The following is an 18,792-nucleotide window of genomic DNA, read 5'->3' as shown; positions in this document are numbered from 1 at the left end:
AATAATATTAACTAAAATTTTTTCTCACATCTATATTTGATAGGAATTACTAACAGAAATTTTTTAGCATAAAAATTACCTTAGATAATATTTATTTTACATGGTTATCTTATTATTCAATTATTATCTATATTGAACTTACAAGTTCAATAATATATTAGTAACCCATAACTAGAATACAAAATAAATATAATTGGAGAAATAAGCTTGAAAGAAGGAAAGTTTTCAGAAGGGAAGAATAAAATAAGTCAACTTAAATTTTTGGAAACTTGAAAAATATTAAGTTTGTTTGTTATTTTCTCCCATCCAATCTGGTCATATTTTCCAAGTACTCTTAGTTCCTGAAAATGGCACATGGAAATTTGGGAACTCACCAATAGTAACATCAGAAGAGCTGTGTGTTTCCAAAAAACTGTTGAGATGATGCCATGTCTTAGGAATCCAATCTATGATTTTGACTAGATCATTATTGCGTATGTTCCTTTCAATTTCTAGCTCTATCAGTTTCCTTCGAAGATACCTTCCTAAAAAGCCTTTCACTGGCTCTGTGTGGTTTGCACATAATACCCACCTAAAAAAAGAAAAAAATAAATCAAATCAGAATGTCAAATTTTAAGTTCATAGTGATCTCCTTTCCCATATAGAGTAATAAAGCCCCATTTCAACTGATGACTATGGCTCAATGGTCAAATAGGTGGCCAGGGTCTGAGCATCAGAGCTAAAATGTGGCTAGCTCTACTTTTTAAGCTGAAGAGAGGCTTCCATGCGTCAGAAGTAAGTGGGTGTCTGCATGCTGAGCACTTTTCTGTAGGAGAATCACAACCTCCGAAATAGAAACTCTCTTCACACTGACACTCAGACGAAAAGTGCTCTACTTTAGCGGGGGACATGGTAAGAAGCAAAAACACATCTTTTCTTTTTTTTAAGAAACCCTTCTGATTACAGGTTGAGAATCACAAAATGTCTGCTTAAGAAAGAGTGTCAGAAGAGGTGAGAATTATTTTCACAGCGCAGGTCACCACTGGCAAAATGTGTCAAGGTACAAATGAAAAAATAACCTCTAAAGCAAACACAAAGAAACAACACACACAAAAAGAGACTTTTAACTTTTTTTTTTTTACCTGAAATTATGATGCAGCTCTAGATTTGGTGATGAAGAAACTCCCTGATTCATTGTCCCAATAATATATGGACTGAAAAAATAAAGAAAAATTTATAAGAACTACAGGTAGAAATTAGTAAACCACTAAAAAATATTTTAGGAAATATTTATGATAAATATAAATGAAACCATTTCAACAGTAAACTCTAAGAGGTACTTCTATAATGTTAATCTGAATAATGAAAAAAGATTATTTGATCAGAAATTAGTATTTGAGGCTCTAAATTTAGCTCTGGTATTCAGGCCTGGCATTTTTGTGTCTCGGAGCCCACATTTACTCATCTTCAAAATAAAGAAGTTAAGAACACTTATGATGTGGTCTTCTCCCACTTTAAATCCTAATTCTCATGCTTTTAATCTAATTAAATATTCTTTCCTACTTAATATTTCAGTTATTTTAAAGGTTCTTTAGAGATAATCTGTATCTTTTTTAGCCTTTATTTGATGCTGAAATCCTATTTGTGAATTTTTTAGCATTAGTAGAAATTCACTAGAATAGAGACAATGAGATGAACATCATTTATGTTGATACTCTCAAGTGTAGTTTCTTTAGAGATCATTACAAAATTAGTCTTTATGATTTTTCACATTTTTAATATGCCACTTTAGGCGTTCCTTTCACTATGAACAGTTAAGATAAAGTTCATTTTAGGAAACTATAATTTAATTCACCTATCTTTAAAGAAAAGGAGAATTTCCTATAAGCTAACAGTAAAACAAGACATCTATAAGCTCCTTCTAGTTCTTAATTTCCCTGATTCAAACTATTAAATCATTGCTATTGGTCTTCAAGACTTCTGGCATGACTGCAGAAGTAAATGTCATAAAAGAAGTAATATTTTCATAAAAGTATTTGAGACATAATCATTGAATGAATAAAAGAATATTATATGAAATATATATGAGTTCTTTGGGTATATTGTCTAATATTAATGAGGATTTTTCAAATTGGTTACATTATTACCAATGTTAAAGTGTAAAAAGTCACAAGAATTCAAATTTGATCACTAGTTTTTCATACCATTTGCTGTATTTACAGTTGAGGAAACCATTGAAGATATCACTCAAAGAGCCCACATGATGAAGATTATCAAGAATTATTACAACTGGGAGCTCGACGCCATTATTCTCAGCACTGCATTGTTCAGCCAGGTTAGCTAGATATTGTTGCAGTTCCTTTAAAACCATAAAAAGTGTAAATATATCAATGATAAATACATAACAAAGGCAAACAATATTTTGGGAATAGCATGACCTTATTTCACCTCGTTTCTTTCACTAAATGATATAAATCATTTTTCCACATTTGCTTGAAAAATAAGTATTACATGTACACATACCCACTATTTTTTGAAAGCAGGGATGTATCATATAATATGACATAGCATGCAACTCATGACAAAGATCGTAAGATTATATACAGTGAAGACATATTGCAGTGAAGACATTTATAAAAATGCCTATCCCAACCTATGTAACAACATATTGAATTCTTCTTCCGGCTTTATTATTTGACTTATTTTAAAAGGCAAAAAATGGTAAAATTAATTTAAAAATGTAAACCATTGTATTGACATAAAATCTTACTCTACACAACAGAAAACATACAATGATGGTAGAATCATTTTCTTAGGACATGAATAATTGAGAATATAAGCATATAAGAGCCATGTTATAAGACTTATAGCAAAACATAATCTGTAAATAATGAAGGCATATTCTCAGTTTTCTTCCCAAAAGAAAAGCCAAAATGAGTTCTGGATATGAACTTACAGTAGGCCATAAACATTAAGATTTCATTCAAATTTTCTATATTTCCATAATAAAAGTAGGTTTTGGAAAAACATATAAAAATATAGATCAAATACAAAATGGTACCTTCAGCTGCTACCCATGTCTTTAAGGTTTCACTCTAATTTATTTAGGGGGTGAGGACCTGTGAAAGCTCAACTCACAGAATTCTGATCAAAATGGAGTTAATTATATACTTATAATCTGTATTCAACAACTGTGATATATAAAATGTCTGTTTTTATGTGTTTTCATTTGCTTGAAAGGCAGAATGAAGGCAAGAACAAGAGCAAGAGAATCAGAGTGAGCATGTGAGAGACAGAATAAAGAGAGAAGAAAAAATCTTTCATTTGTTTGTTCACTCCCCAAAGCTGAAGCCAGGAATCGGGAACCAGGAATCCCACCCTGGAGGTCTAAGAGGGCAACAGAGATTCGAGGAGTTGGGTCATTATTCACTGTCTCCTGGGATACAGTAGTATGAAGATGAAGTCTGCAGGAATACTTGAACCAGCATTCTGAGACGCTCACATCCTAAGTGGTGACTTGACTCAACCTGCTGTAACACAATGCCCACTCCCCAACTACTTTGAATTTTAACCAGAAACAAAATTTTCCATATTTTACTGGATCATTTAAATGTTATTTAGAAGGGTCTGGCGCAATAGCCTTGTGGCTAATTCCTTGCCTTGCATGTGCCAGGTATCCCATATGGGCATAGTTTGTTTTCCAGCTCTTCCACGTCCCATCCAGCTCTCTGCTCATGACCTGGGAAAGCAGTTGAGAATGGCCCAAAGCCTTGGAGCGTTGGACCCACATGGGAGACCTGAAGTAGCTCCTGGCTCCTGGCTTTGGATTGGCTTAGCTCTGGTTGGCCCAGCCCCTTGGAGACTGAATCAGTAGATGGACAGTCTTTCTCTCTGTGTCTGCCTCTCTCAGTATACCTGCCTTTCCAACAAAAATAAATAAATCCTTAAAAATAAACAAAATAAATTAAATTTAGAATTTAGTATTCCTTGAGCTTCTTGGTTCATTTATAGGTATTATTACTAATAGCTTATTTGCTGATTGAGTACTTTAACAGATGGGAAGGCCAGGAACATAATTAGGTTTCTTAGACTTACCCTAATCGGTCACAGCATTTCCATAATGTTTGCATATTCACAATGACATGTTCAATTTGAAAATCTTGCTCAGGATTAAAAAACAATTCCATAATCCTGGTTTCTGGCAGCCAGGTAAATATTGCGAACTGTTCACCCTAGAGAAAACCTCTATCTATAATAATACTTACAGGACTAAAGTAACAAAATGATAAAGCAGAATAAGAGTTTTGAGGCAATCAGTAAAATTTCTTTAAGTCAACATAAAAATTTACAAAAGAATCAAGATGTTTGCTTTATACTGAACTAGCCAAACAGAACAAATATTTCCTAAATCAGAGATCGTGTTTAAAATCAGAGAGTAGAATCAAGAATTTAATTTATCTTAAAGGACAAAATGAAACTTGTATCACTAATCTAGTTATGATATGTCATTCATTCATATATACATATATTATGTTCTTCTACTTAGACAACGTCCTGGGATATAAAAACAACAACAAAACTTACTCTGGCTATTAAGGAGTTCAAGAAAGTTTAACATTTATTATGAACCACACCAAGTACTTTTCTGAGCTTGGGGTGGTATAGAGGTTAAAAAGCCTAATTCTTCTGTCCTCCCTTATAAGGTATAAGAACTCTCACATTAGGGACTAAAATTCAAACATGATAAAAAATTTCAATATAATATCATGAGTGTATTACAAGACATGAGAAGTTAAGATAAGAGTTTTGACCCACTTGGTAAATGCAAAAAAAAAACCATATTGTAAAAACAAAGTAAAATAAAAATTTTCAAATTTTATATGATGAACTCAACAGTGCAGCTTGGGGATGGCAGGAGGAATATACATAAATAATGAACTGGAAAAATACAGTGTGACACATTCAACGAGAGAGGCTGAAATGGAGCTGTCATCTAGAGGAAAGAGGAATTAATTCCAACTTGGCGATCCTGATGAACTTCATTGGGAGATAGCACTTGAGATTCATCTTAAAGAATTCTAATGGACAAGTGTGTAGCTATTCATTTTTCTGCCACTTGTATCAAGCATCTGCTTTATGCCAGTTCTTCTAGAACCATGAATTTAGAGATTGGGAAAAATGTGTATTCTAAGAATTTAGGGTTGATTTGACTAGAAGTCGACAAGTGAATTAAAATATAAGGTGGTAAATGAAATGCACAAAATGCTATATGGAGACTTAACAAGAGGTGCTCTAACCTGGCCTGAAGGTTCAGAGAACAGGTGAGAGTGGAATAAAACTAGTGCAGTCAAAACATTAAAGGGAAAGGTGCTCAGTGTGAGTGTATGAGTTTGTTATAGGAAGCAACTACTTTATTTAGCAAGAGAATATGATATGTGGTAATGATGTGTACAAAGAAAAAACAATGAAGACTGAATTCATGGAGAGGAAGTTGGATTTCACTACGTACATAACTATGAAATGCTGACATTCTTAATTTTTTTTAGTAGCAAGACCAATTCATTCATCAAAGGTATCAGAGATTTGAAAAAATATATCGGTTAATCAGTAAAAGAAAACAGGATGCAAGAAACTTGGATAGAAGAGAAGGTGAAGATATATAATGCAGAGTTTGAAAAAATGTATTTTAACTTACAGAATGTAAAGTTCGCTTGTAGCTTCTGGAAAAAAAAAATGCTTTCTGGTGCCAATATCATTTGCTTCGAAACTTCTTTTTAAGATGAGCTAATATTTTGATGTTTAAAAATGGGGCAAGATGTTTCTAAATACAGGAAAAAGAATACACGCAAGCAGAAACATGAGCAAAATGATACCCATTTGAGAAAGAAATAGTAGTACATGCTTCGTGAAAGCAAGAGGGGTAAATAGATGGGAAAGGAAAATGTACAAACTTATGTGACTCCCAGGATTACTGGATTAGTTTTCCTGTTGGCAATAAAGAAATACTTGATGTTCTGGGAATGTGGGCGAACAATTCAACACACAAATTGTCAGACTGGTAAATATATTAGGAAGTAAAAGGAGAATGAAGTCCAAAAAATATTGAAATTGTTGAGAGCAACACATTCTACATGAATAAACAAGGAACAAAGTGATGTATTTTATGTACACACACAAAAAAAAACCCACAAAACCATGAAAACACTGGAAGAATTCCATGTGACAAGATTTTAGCTTTGAAAAACTATTCTATGTTCCATGAGGTCAGAGAATGAAGCCAGGAAAAGTGAGAACAGACATGTAAGAGAACCTGTGAATCAAGTATTAGCAAGAGAAGTATAAAGTGCTCTTGCGGTAGGAGGGGGACTGTGGCAGTGAGCAATGGAAGAGGATAAACTCAAAATATTTTTTTCCCAGAGCAGAAAATGTCAAATTAAAACATGCATAGTTAGTAGATGAATAGATTTTTATTTATGAGCCAAGTGAAAGCTAACAAAGTATGTGAGTAGATATCCTTATGTTCAAATGGAGTCAGCCACACCAGCCAACCCAAGATGAAGCCATGGGAGTCATCCACAGCAGAGCACAAGTGAGAACAGAGGCTTGTGGAATGTGTTCAGTTACTGGTAGAGGAAGGAAGAGCAGTCAGCTGAACAGACAGAAGGAGCTTGCCAGGAAGTCAGAAAGATAATCATAAAAGGCAGGAGGATTTCTAGCAAATGTTGAACAACAATTACACACTACTCCTGCTACAGATTAGGAGAGGAAGAGTGGAAGAGAGGAAGGGAGAGAGACGATAGTATATGAGAAAGGCATTGAATATGATAATAAAGAAGTAATTAGGTGATTACTATTGAACAAATAGGATCATTAGATTCTAATCGGGTTTTACATTTTGAAAGGAGGAGTTAGATTCTTTCAGAATCTTTAAAAAAAATGCTGTAGGTGACTCACTTGTTGAAACAGTGATACACAAGCAATTTTCTATATAAATTTCTCATATCCCCCTTGAAATCAGCTCAGCATCTTTATTGCAGCTTGATAGAAGGAAATATTAGATTGATGTGCTGTTAATCCATTCAGAGTTTCATAATATTTAGTTAGGTAGAGGAAAGCAAACTTATCTACCATACAGACGTTGACAATGGGAAAATCCCATGTCTACACTTTGAAAACACAGACAAATCACCACAGTTATAAGAAGCCTTGATCGGTGCTTTTCTGATTTTGATTTCAGACACCCTAAAAATGAGTCTGTCAAGTTCTATTTTCTGATCTCTTGCCACGTAACAATACAAGTGGCTTCAGTTGGCCACATATTCTTTACTAAACCCATCTCCAGCCTTCTGGGCCTGCTATATCAAATGTCACACAGTGTAATTTTTCATGTGCACTGCTCTCAATCAAAATATTCCAGCTGGCAACTTGAGGGAGGGCTTGAAGTGTAGGAAGAGGAACAGAATGTCAAATGCAAAGGTACTGAAAACAGGAAGAGAGTTTTCTTTCATTTGGTAGTTTATTGTTTGATTTTCCTTTTGAATCTTTAAGTGCTGTTTGCCATTATCTTCTCAGGGGTATCTAAGGCACAACATAAACTACAGCAGCAATCAAACAACTCTGTTTTGTTTTTTATTGTACTGGGATATGATTTATGATTTCATGTCTTGTTAGCATTTTACCTCAGTAATTCTGTCTTATTAGCAGCAATCCCTAACACAGTATCTGCCTGTCACCCCCATTTCTTTCAGACCATCTTCATTGACCTGTGCCTCCATTTCTCATGGGCACCATATGAATTCTCTGTGAACACGGCAAGAACTAGCCAAGGCTGCCACACTCTCCAATAATGATACACCAGCATGACTGACAGCTCACTCACATAACCATGAAGAATCAATCATGTTTTCAGGTTGTATTTTGTACCTTCCTGGTGATGATTCTCATGGGATTTATCCATAGAAAATTATTCCTAGTACTGTTTTCTTGTAGTTTTAGTTCTAATAGTCTTGGCTATGATATTAATTTTTTTTCAATATTGTACAATAACAAAAACTGAACTGACACTGTTTTTCTGAAAAAACGGGACAAGGAAAATTGGAAATATTTGTTAAACACATTGAAACAGACTTTCAGGTAACATTTTCATGAACATCTTGAAGCAGCCAGCATACTTTCTTAAACTAAATTAAAAGGAACACATGTAAAAAAGATTTTAGGGGAAATATTTTATGATTTATGAAAAAATATACTTTGTTATCCCCTAAGAAGCTCAAGGATAATATGTCTAGTTTGAAACTCAACTTAAATCATCTCCAACTTCATAACAATTCTTTTGGCCCTTCTAATAAACCCATTTTCTTCCCACTTTCTCAAAAAGAAGCTCCGTGTAAGAGTTCTCTTATAGCAACATTGAGGGAACACCAAACACAAAAGACAACAGACAACTCATCCTTTCGTCATTTTCTTTGCTGAAAAGGAAGAACGTACATCAAAAGGCTTTTGCAAAAGACAAGACCAGCCACAGTTGAGGGGAGCCATTCTCTGTGGGCTGACACTAATCAGGGAGCTCTTCCTATTTCTGCTTAAGGAAGTCACGGGTTTTACCACAGATTCTTTATTATTTCTCTTTATTTGGGATGATAAGGAGTGACTCACTCACAGTTCACTGCAATTAATTACAGTACTGAATTCCGAGAAAATACTTAGAATTCATATGCAAATTGTATTTACATTTTAAGAGATCCTTTATGCTTTACATATATAATTGTTTCCTTTGAAGAATACATATAAATCTTTTTGAACATGGATGGATGTGTGTGCATGTGTGTGCAAGAAATATTCAGAGAGACAATGGCCATGATTAATAATTACAAGCAGTCCTCATTCTGTGCTGGCTACTTAGACAGTCCTTTTCATCCCATCACCACTTCTTTCTCCTTCATGGAGTCGAAGCCACAATCCTAAAAGTCACCTCTTTTTCTAGATGAGAAAACAAAGACACAAGAAAATTGAGTATTTCTCTCAAAATCCTGTACCTGGTTAGTGTTAAGACCTTAAAAATGTAGCCTCACTTCCCATCCAGTTCCCTGCTTGTGGCCTGGGAAAGCAGTCAAGGACAGCCCAAAGCCTTGGGACCCTGCATCCACATAGGAGACCTGGAAGAGCCGCTACGGGCCGGTGCGCGCCGATCCCAAGCCGGGAACCTGGAACCTCTTCCGGGGTGCAGTGTCCCAATGCATTGGGCCGTCCTCGACTGCTTTCCCAGGCCACAGGCAGAGCTGGATGGGAAGTGGAGCTGCCGGGATTAGAACCGGTGCCCATATGGGATCCCAGGGACGGTCAAGGCAAAGACTTTAGCCGCTAGGCCACGCCGCCGGGCCCAAGACCTAAGTTTTTTTTTTTTTTTAATAAATCTTTGGTTTCTCCAGGTAGAGATATATTTCCTTTCTGTTTTTTGTTGTTGTTGTTGTTGCCGTAGCACTGTGTACAGACATCTTTCTACTCTAACCTCCTGAACGTATGCCTAATGTAAATCATACAATAGTTTTTTTTTTTAAAGATTTATTTTATTTTTATTACAAAGTCAGATATACTGAGAGGAGGAGAGATAGAGAGGAAGTGGAGCTGCCAGGATGAGAACCAGCAGCCATATGGGATCAAGGCGAGGACCTTAGCCACTAGGCCACGCTGCCAAGCCCTTTTTGTTTTGTTTTGCAAACCCCTTTACCTTGTGGAATACCTGTAATTGTCACTGAAAATACCAGCTGTATTTAAATTTATGAAAAGAATTTTACTCAGCCACCACATCATCATTTCAGCCAAAGACACAGCTGTTTCTCTGCATACACAGTGGAAGCCTCACATAAGTTAAAATTTGATTAAGATAGCTTGAGGCAAACCATGGCTATTATCTTTCAGATTCTGTTACTTACCTTGCTTGACTTGTGGTCTACATTGAAAGTGGCTATTGCATCCTCTGTTTTTTTCCTTCCAGATTTTGCTATTACATATTCAGCAAGTTTGTTTGCTAAATAGGTCTTCCCAGTACCACTGGGTCCTGAGAGTATAATTCGGTGATGCTCCATCAACAAGTTAAAATACCTTTGGGTAATTGGTTTCGGAATCAGAGTATCGAAAACGAAACTGTCCAAACTGTTTTCTTCTACTCCTGAAGGGATGAACAAAGGGAACAGCATGCCTTATTACTCTACATATGGAAGAAATAAAAATATGGTATCAACCAACCACAGAGCTTCGTTAGCCACAGTAACGCAGTCTTTGCAAAATAACTTCCTGAATATTTCTACCCCACAAACATCACCATTTTAAGACTGCAAATCTAGCAGTAATATGACAGAATGGCTTCCTAACGAAGCCAGCTGTTTTTTGTTTTTTGCTTTTTCCCCAGATTTCCCTCAATGCCGGTATCACACTCTTAGGTTTTCAGAGCGATGGCTGCATTTTAAATTTCATCAGAAAAGCCTCTTTCCTCTTGAAGGTGGGTTGTATGATAATAACCATGTGATGTATTCCTATACATATACAGTCATATATGTGTAAATCCCTTGTGTGTGTGCTTGTCCTTTTTCTTATTCTTTTCCCATCTGTGTCTCATTACCTATCCTGGTTGTTCAAACCACTTTTGCTTTTGAAGAACACAAATTGTGAAGTATGGTCAGGAATTAAGAAAGGAAACAAAGTATCTACTTTTATCATCTCAACTATCCTATTATAAACTGCAATATTGACAATTTACTCTACTAGAACATAGCATATAGAGATGTATTCTGAATCATTAACATACACAAAAAAGGAATTATGGAAACAAGTGCATTTTGATTAGCCTGTAATTGATCACATTATCCAAAGTAAAGAAATAATTTCTAATCCCAGATTCTTAACTTTTGTTCTCCATTTCAGTAAATGTTTATTTATTGAGTCCATATAATTTTAACCAATATGCATATCAACAAATGTACTACTTTGGAATAAGCAATACCTTTTTTTAACCTTCCTATTGTAAGAGATGATAATAGAAAAAATCTACAAATTTGGAATTCTGCAATTCACATTAAGTATGTGAGGGTAAAGCTTCACAATTTTATTCTGAGTTTCACATTCAAGAACTGAAAAAATTACCTTCTTTAGGTCTTAGTATTTTCAAAATCAACAGTCACTTCACATCAAGTCTATCAAACTGCTGAGTAGAGTTTAGGAATAAGACAGTTTGAAGGGAAATTACAAACAAGAGAGAAGGAGAGGAAAAATGGCAAAAGAAAAAATTTACAAACTTGCTGCCCTTTCTGTTTTGATTTTTACCTTTCAGGTTCACAGTGATGATGTTGTTATCTCCAACAAGATACCCACAAGGCAACAGTTCAGGCACTTCTAGACTTTGGGATCTAATTAAGTCTCCGATAGAGTAGCTAGCAATGCAGTCAGAACTCAAGCCAAGACTAGTGGATGTGTCAATGCGCAACACGTATTCCTAAAATGGCATGCAGAACAGTAGTCAAAGACAGAGTCTCAATTCATCTATAACAAACACAAGACCCATGGGGATATCAAATTGGTTGTCAAGAATGTTAGATTCAGGAAATAAAAATTAAGTTATACTGAGCTGCATGAGGAGAAAAAGCTTTTTGCATTTGAGAACAGACAGAAAAGCTGGTATGTCTATATTACTGCAGAAAATATCTAAAAAGAAATGCATGTGAAAAATCAGCTAACCTTACCCAACTTACCTTAAAGAGACGTCTTATAACACCATCTAAAACATCCCATTTGGTTTTCCCACTGACTCCAATGGAACCTATCAAATATGCCTGAGACTTCTGATCCTAAATAAGAAAAATACAAAGTGAAACAAAATACTAACATGTATATCATTTTATGACTACATTTTATAGTAAAATGTATTACCATAGTTGGCGATGAAGACTACAATACTCACTAAGCCTGTGGGTTCTACAGTGGGTTATGCAAAAACAAAACACTGCAGCAAATCAACCAACCAAAACGATAAAGTAAAACAACAGTAACAAAAAGCAAGCAAGAGATTAAAGTGGCGTGTCAAGGAAAACAGATCCATAATATGTTCAGCAGAAAGGAAAGGGAAAGGATAGGTACAGCACAATGTTAGGTTTCATTGTAATGAGTATATTGTTCAGGAAAAGTAGTAAGGTATGAAGCAAATGATGAGGGGAAGGATGAAGCTGTAGTGTAAGAATTCTGGGATTCTGTCTTGATCTATTTTGATTTTACCTATGATATGTCCCAAACTCAGATCCTTCATTTGTTAATTTCAATCTAAACATCAACACAGCCATAAAAAATAGTTAAATCCACAGCAGAACGATGCTTGCATAGATTTTGTTACAAAATTCAATGAATTAACAAGACTCATTGTATCAAAAAATGCTTTGCTACAAATGATAGAATAAATCTATCTTTTTAAAAGGCAAAATGTGAATTTGAAGAATGTATACACACACACACATATATATTCAGAATATTTAACTGATGTGCTACAAACTTGGTTCTACTCAAGTCTGTCTTCTGAAAGGGCAACTGAGTCATCCCTGAGTCAATCGTAAGAGCACGTGGATTCTACAGTGTACTGTATCTGCCACACGTGACCGGAGCTAAGTCACTTAGATGGCCTCAGTTCAATTTTTTCATATATAATATTTAATCCTGGGAGGCTAAGAGGTTGGGACTGTTACTGAACTACACCTGCGACAGAAGTCTTTCTGACAAAAAACACAAAACCAAAAACCTGAGAGAATTCCAAAGTTGAACGGTTTCTGATTTCTCTTTTCTTTCACCACCACTCCCATTCCCACTTTTTTTTCTAATATTAAAGATTGGAGAGACTTGGGTATGGGGCCTTTGGGAAGTAATTTGGGTTAGACAAAATCACAAGTGCGGGACCTGTGTGATGAGATTAGTGGCCTCTGCTCCTCCCTGCCCACAGACTCCAGCTAACGGTTAGCCAGGACAGATGGTGAAGGTGACCATATGTAATACAAGGCAGGAGTTTCCTCCAGAAATCAAATGGGCAAGCACGTGATCTTGGACTTGCCAGACTGCAGAATTAGCAGAAAACAAATTTCTGTTATTGAAACTATGATCTTCCATATTATTTTGTAGTAACCCACACAGACCAGGACAAATAAGCTCTTGAAAGTTTTATTAGAAAAAAAATATTCAAAGGCATTGTTCAGAATTATTCTGAAAAGGAAACCTTGTTTTCCAGCATGCCTAGAACCTAATCAGTGTGGATACATCTATAATGTTTTATAAGCATCTTCTGCTAAATGAGAGTTTATTTAGGTTTCATTAAGACTATTATAGTCTCTCACATAAAGACCTGCCTGGGAGAAGCAGGCCCCAAGTGAAACTCACTCAGAGATATACCACCATGGGACTGCTTCCAACATTCCTTTATTGTAACATAAAAAAGCAACCACTTCTCTTCAAACCCACTTCTTTGATTATTTCAAAATTCCAAAGGATTTGTGTTTGAGAGAAAAAAAAATTGGGAAACTTAAAATTTGTAGTTTTGGTATTGGCCTCTTCTTTTCCAGGCCTCTCCTTGCTCCAACCTCCCCACCACCACTTTTAAACAAGCGGCAAGAATCTGAATACCTTGAATAAATCTAATCTGAAGGTAGTATTTAATTCTGAAAGTTGAAGCGTTTTGCTTGATCTATGTAGGATTACTTAAAAATGGTATAAGTAGTACTCATAGAATTTCTTCTACTAAGTTCAGTAGAAAGTCTTTCCAAAGTCCAGAATATTCACTTATTATACAGTCTTCTCTTTGTGCAAATAATATGCTGACATTTCTAGTCAAATTTGCATCATAATCATTACCTATATTCTGTAGGTGACACTGAAAGAATATGTTACCTAATATACTTAGTCCAAAGCAAGTATTTTGAAGTTTCAGAGCTGAGGGCACCTGTCAATATTCTCTATATTACAAAAAATACAGGTTTTAGTTTTATTGATCTTAGAGACAAGGTTAGTTGCTACAATAGGACTGGGCTGAAGCTGGGTGCTGAGAACTTAATCCAGGTCTCTCAAGTGTGTGGCTGGGGTCCAGTTATCTGAGCCAACACTGCCGGTCTGTATTGGCAGCAGGCACAGGAGCCAGAGCCAGACATTGAACCCAGATACTCAACTATGGGACATTGGTATTTAAGTGACATTTGAACCACTGAGCACCCCTTCCTGATATTTCTTTAAGGTTCCTAACTTGCACATTTACATAACATGTGAAACTTAAGCTAGGGCAAACATCTTCGATAGGACATTCACCGGAACAGATATCCAAATACAAAATACATTTTAAACACAGTAATTTTCATTCTTTAGTTACATAAACATTGAAATATAAGATGTACCTTTGCTCGACCATAGCCCTTGCTTATGGAGACTATAATTTTCACACTGCGTCCATCTTTGTGTCCCGTCGCATCACCAGCATCATCTAGCAAAATATCTATGAAGTTTCAAAGGAAATATACAACTAAGTAACTTAGCTCATATGTGTCTACTTTGTCAGTTACCCCCCCCTTACAGTTTTTATTTATTTTTAAGATTTATTTATTTTTGTTGGAAAGGCAAATTTACAGAGAGGAGAGACACAAAGAAAGATCTTTCATCTGCTGGCTCACTGCCCAAATGACCACAACATCGAAGATGAGCTGATCCAAAGTCAGGAGACAGGAGCTGTTTTCTGGTCTCCCAGGCAGGAGCAGGATCCCAAGAACCTGGGCTATCTGCTGCTTTCCTGGTTCGTAAGCAGGAGGCTGTATCAGAAGTGAAGCCGTTGGTGCACAAACTGGCAGCCATACGGGATGCCAGTGCTAGCAGGCAGAGAATTAACCATTGTGTGTTTGGTGGGGGGAGGGAAGAGGATGAAGAGAACTGAGAGATGCTTAGAGCTTTACATCTTTAATAGATGGAAAATAACAACAACAGCTCCTCTTTTGGGATTATTTACTGTGCTTGAACCAGAGTTTCAATGGAACAAGTTGTTTCCACTCCAAGCATTGACCATTGACTCCAGATGAGGATATAAGGGACTCCTTTTTTTTTTTATACAAAGCTTTTTCTAATACATAGCTCTATGTAATACTTGAGTAGCATTCAGTCATCAATATAATTATGAAAAACTATAAGGCAATATTATTTTTCTACACAACCAAAATTATCCAAACTCAATACCAGTAAAATTAATTAATTCCTGCAGAAATACTGAGATTGGTTGTCATCTAAGATCAACTTTAAACATTTTGTACATATATATCTGTGTTGTATCTTTATTTGTATCTTTCATCAGTAGGTATTATTGAATTTCAATTATGGTTTTATACTTCCCAATAGAAATATATTCATGATTTATCTTTGGTATTGTCTATGCTAATAGCTTTAAGAACCAAAACAGCATTACTAGTAACTATTGAAGCATTACAAAAGCAAGATAAATCCAGCTCACTTTTAAAATATTAGGCTCTAAATCTGAGTAAAGATTTTCAAAATATAATGCAGACTAATATTCAGTCTGGAGCATTACTAAGGTAAACTTTCAACGAATGATTTCCTTTGACAATGATCCTGTCAGTCAGTTAATATGAATATAGTATCTTTCATATAAAGGAAACTATTTCATGTAGTAAGAAAACATGTGTTTAGTGGCAAGAGGATTAATCACTCTGTAAATATAAAGACAAGGGCTTCCAACGTCACACCACAGAAACAGAAGTATAGTAAGATAGCTCCCAAAGATGGAATACTTCTATAATTCTCACAGTGAAAAACACATAATTTCGCAAAGAAAGCAGTTTAAAAAAATACATTTCAAGACATTTAAAACTAAAATTAAAACAAATTTTAGAGCTTGAGGAACAGGTAAAATTTCCCTAGAAATTCTGAATTATCAAAGCTAATCTTCTGCATTGGAATTTAATTATTTTCTACAACACCTGCATAATGTATAACATTATCGCCTTTTCACTTATCTCAGTAAAAATAAAACTCTGTTACTTCATCTCTAAGTTCTCTTGCTCCTTTTCTCAGAAGTTTAAAGTGGCTTACAAATGGATGCTTCCTTCTCAACTTCTTGTAGACCACGTCCAAATTATCTCTATAGTACTTGCTTAGGTTTTTACTATTGTTCTTAATTATCAGTGCAAACTTACTATGTATAAAAGATACCAAAATTATTTTGATCATTTGGAATGAATACCATGGTAAGATGGTAAATAAACTGTCCTTTTTGGAAGACACATTCTCAAGAAAGTAATTTAAGAATGTATAACATGCTGAGACACACACACAAAAAGACATAAAGCAGACAGTAACTGAAGAGAAATTATTCTGGCAAGATTAGTAACACTCGAAGGCTTCCTAGAAGAAATAAGCTATTAAGATAAGAGCAGAAGTTTGCAAAGTGCTAGGTAAAGGAGCCAGAGAAAGAGGTTCAGCAAACAGGTGCAAAAAGCCATTATTTAAGAGCTGGGTGTTGGGCCGGGTGGCGTGGCCTAGCAGCTAAAGTCCTCGCCTTGAACACCCCGGGATCTCATATGGGCGCCGGTTCTAATCCCGGCAGCTCCACATCCCATCCAGCTCCCTGCTTGTGGCCTGGGAAAGCAGTCGAGGACGGCCCAATGCATTGGGACCCTGCACCCGCGTGGGAGACCCGGAAAAGGTTCCAGGTTCCCAGCTTCGGATCAGCGCGCACCGGCCCGTTGCGGCTCACTTGGGGAGTGAATCATCGGACAGAAGATTTTCCTCTCTGTCTCTTCTCCTCTCTGTGTATCTGACTTTGTAATAAAAAAAAAATCTTTAAAAAAAAAGAGCTGGGTGTGTTCAAAGAGCAAATGTTTTGGGTCAGGGGAATGCAGAGACCAATGGCAGTGCCAGAAGTGGCAGTGGTATGGAAAGATGCTTCAGTGTGTCACAGCCACTGCCAGGGAATCCATAGAAAGGTGTTTTAACACATCAATTTACAAATACACTCAGATTTTTAAGAAATGATTTACATTTTATTTATTTGAGAAGAATGGAGAGAGGCGAGGATGGATGGAGAGAGAGAGAAAGAAAGAGGGAAACAGAACAGAGAGACACAGGGAGAGAGACAAAGTGTCCTCCGCATGCTGGTTCATTCCTCAAACGTTCTTAACAGCTAAAGGTACTTGAAACCCAATGCCTGAAGCCAGGATGGCAGCACTTGGTCTTTATGGATGGCAGGGGTCCATGGCCATGAAGCAACATCTGTTGCACCCCGGGAAGTTGGAATCAGGAATACAGCTGGGACTTGAACCCTGGAACTCTGATATGGATTGCTGGTATCATCACTGTGACAAGCTGATCTTCTGCTCAGGGTTTAAGTTTGTACTGATAGTAATGGGGGTAAATACTAACCGACCTAGGAGATCATGACTGCCTCCAGTTTTCGTGTATGTGACTTCTTCAGACAAAATTAATATAAAGATTAAAAACCAGACACGTGATTCATCTAGAGCTGGGTTTAATCATTAGCTCTCCCACTGACCAGGTGCATGATCATGAAATAAGTAGTTACTCTCTTAAGTCTCACATTGTTCTTCTGCAAAATGGAGTTGAAACAGAACCTACTTTGTACAGTTATCGAGACTATTAGAGATCACTTTTAAGGCACATAATATTTATAGTAAATTTTGCGGTTATTCCTTTATTCCTTTTCTCTGTGTGCTTACTTTAACTCTTTTCATTGACAGTGGCACGGTTTCAGCACAAGTCAATCTGGATCTTTCCTGTTCATACTTATCAAACGATCAGCAGAAGAAAGAACTCCTAGAAAAAGTGTGAGATCCACTGCAATTCATCTTGTGGGAAGTAAGTTACAGTGCCAAATTTTTATACCTATTGTTTTCCTGAATTACAGGCATTTCTTTTTTGCCTTTTAGAAATACTATGAAGTCATGTAATTCTGGTGCCATCATTATATTTACATTATAAAAAAGTAGCTCTAATCAGAATTTGTAAAACTTCTTATTTTTTTAACGTGGTATGTATGATTCATTAGAAATGTAAACAACATCACCATGCTGTGTCATCGTCTCCCACATCCTCATCACTTTATGAATTATATATCATATATAACTATACATATTATAATATATTCACATGTATATGGCAAGCAGAGAAGAACTTCAGTTTTGCAATAGAATCAACAGTTACCCAGGAACATGTATAATTTTGGTTTCCCAGCGTCATCTGGTGGTAATACTTTGCAATTACCACTGCTCCCCACATAAACATCTAAACTGGGTCCTATACCCATCAAATGATTTATGGCCATAGAAGCAGTTACACTTTGTAATTGAGCAGTTCATCGGATGTTAAGATGACATTATGTCGTGCGATTTTACTTGCAATTGAATCAAATCTGGACTCTTGTTCCATCAGTAGTATCGTTGAAGACAATAACAGAAGGCAGTGTGTTCTTTCTGTTTCTGGAAAATTTAATAGAGCTGCAGACTGGGCGATGCAGTAGCATGTTCTCCGGAGGCAGCTTCATGCAGGATTACTCAGTGAAATTTAGAAATGGATTGCAACACGCTTTTCAGTGTTCTGGTCATACTTAAAACATTATAAAATCGCCTGAAGAACGTCAGTACTATATTGATAAACTGTAGTAATTATCATTGAGAATATGCATTATTTCTTCATCCCATAATCAGGGAGAAATTTCTCAAACTACCTAGGCACAAGTGATGTACGTTTTTTTAAAAATATGAAAACAGGGCCAGGCGCGGT

General features: G+C 36.0%; 1 protein-coding gene across 3 annotated transcripts in view; it reads right to left on the bottom strand.

The window, feature by feature from the left end:
• The window catches only part of NAV3 (neuron navigator 3), a 727,630-nt gene that overhangs the window by 12,857 nt on the left and 695,981 nt on the right, over window positions 1–18,792 (bottom strand). For all 3 annotated transcript variants that reach the window (XM_058673421.1, XM_058673422.1, XM_058673423.1), the window contains 7 exons: window positions 14,391–14,488; window positions 11,724–11,819; window positions 11,299–11,467; window positions 9,912–10,147; window positions 2,184–2,338; window positions 1,122–1,193; window positions 375–571 (listed from right to left, as the gene is read on the bottom strand). In XM_058673421.1, the coding sequence (XP_058529404.1) occupies window positions 375–571; window positions 1,122–1,193; window positions 2,184–2,338; window positions 9,912–10,147; window positions 11,299–11,467; window positions 11,724–11,819; window positions 14,391–14,488 (1,023 nt within the window). The remainder of the gene's footprint in view (window positions 1–374; window positions 572–1,121; window positions 1,194–2,183; window positions 2,339–9,911; window positions 10,148–11,298; window positions 11,468–11,723; window positions 11,820–14,390; window positions 14,489–18,792) is intronic.

Source organism: Ochotona princeps, chromosome 15 (genome assembly GCF_030435755.1).
Source record: "Ochotona princeps isolate mOchPri1 chromosome 15, mOchPri1.hap1, whole genome shotgun sequence".
Lineage (NCBI taxonomy): Eukaryota > Metazoa > Chordata > Mammalia > Lagomorpha > Ochotonidae > Ochotona > Ochotona princeps.
This window is presented reverse-complemented; position numbering and strand designations above follow the sequence as displayed.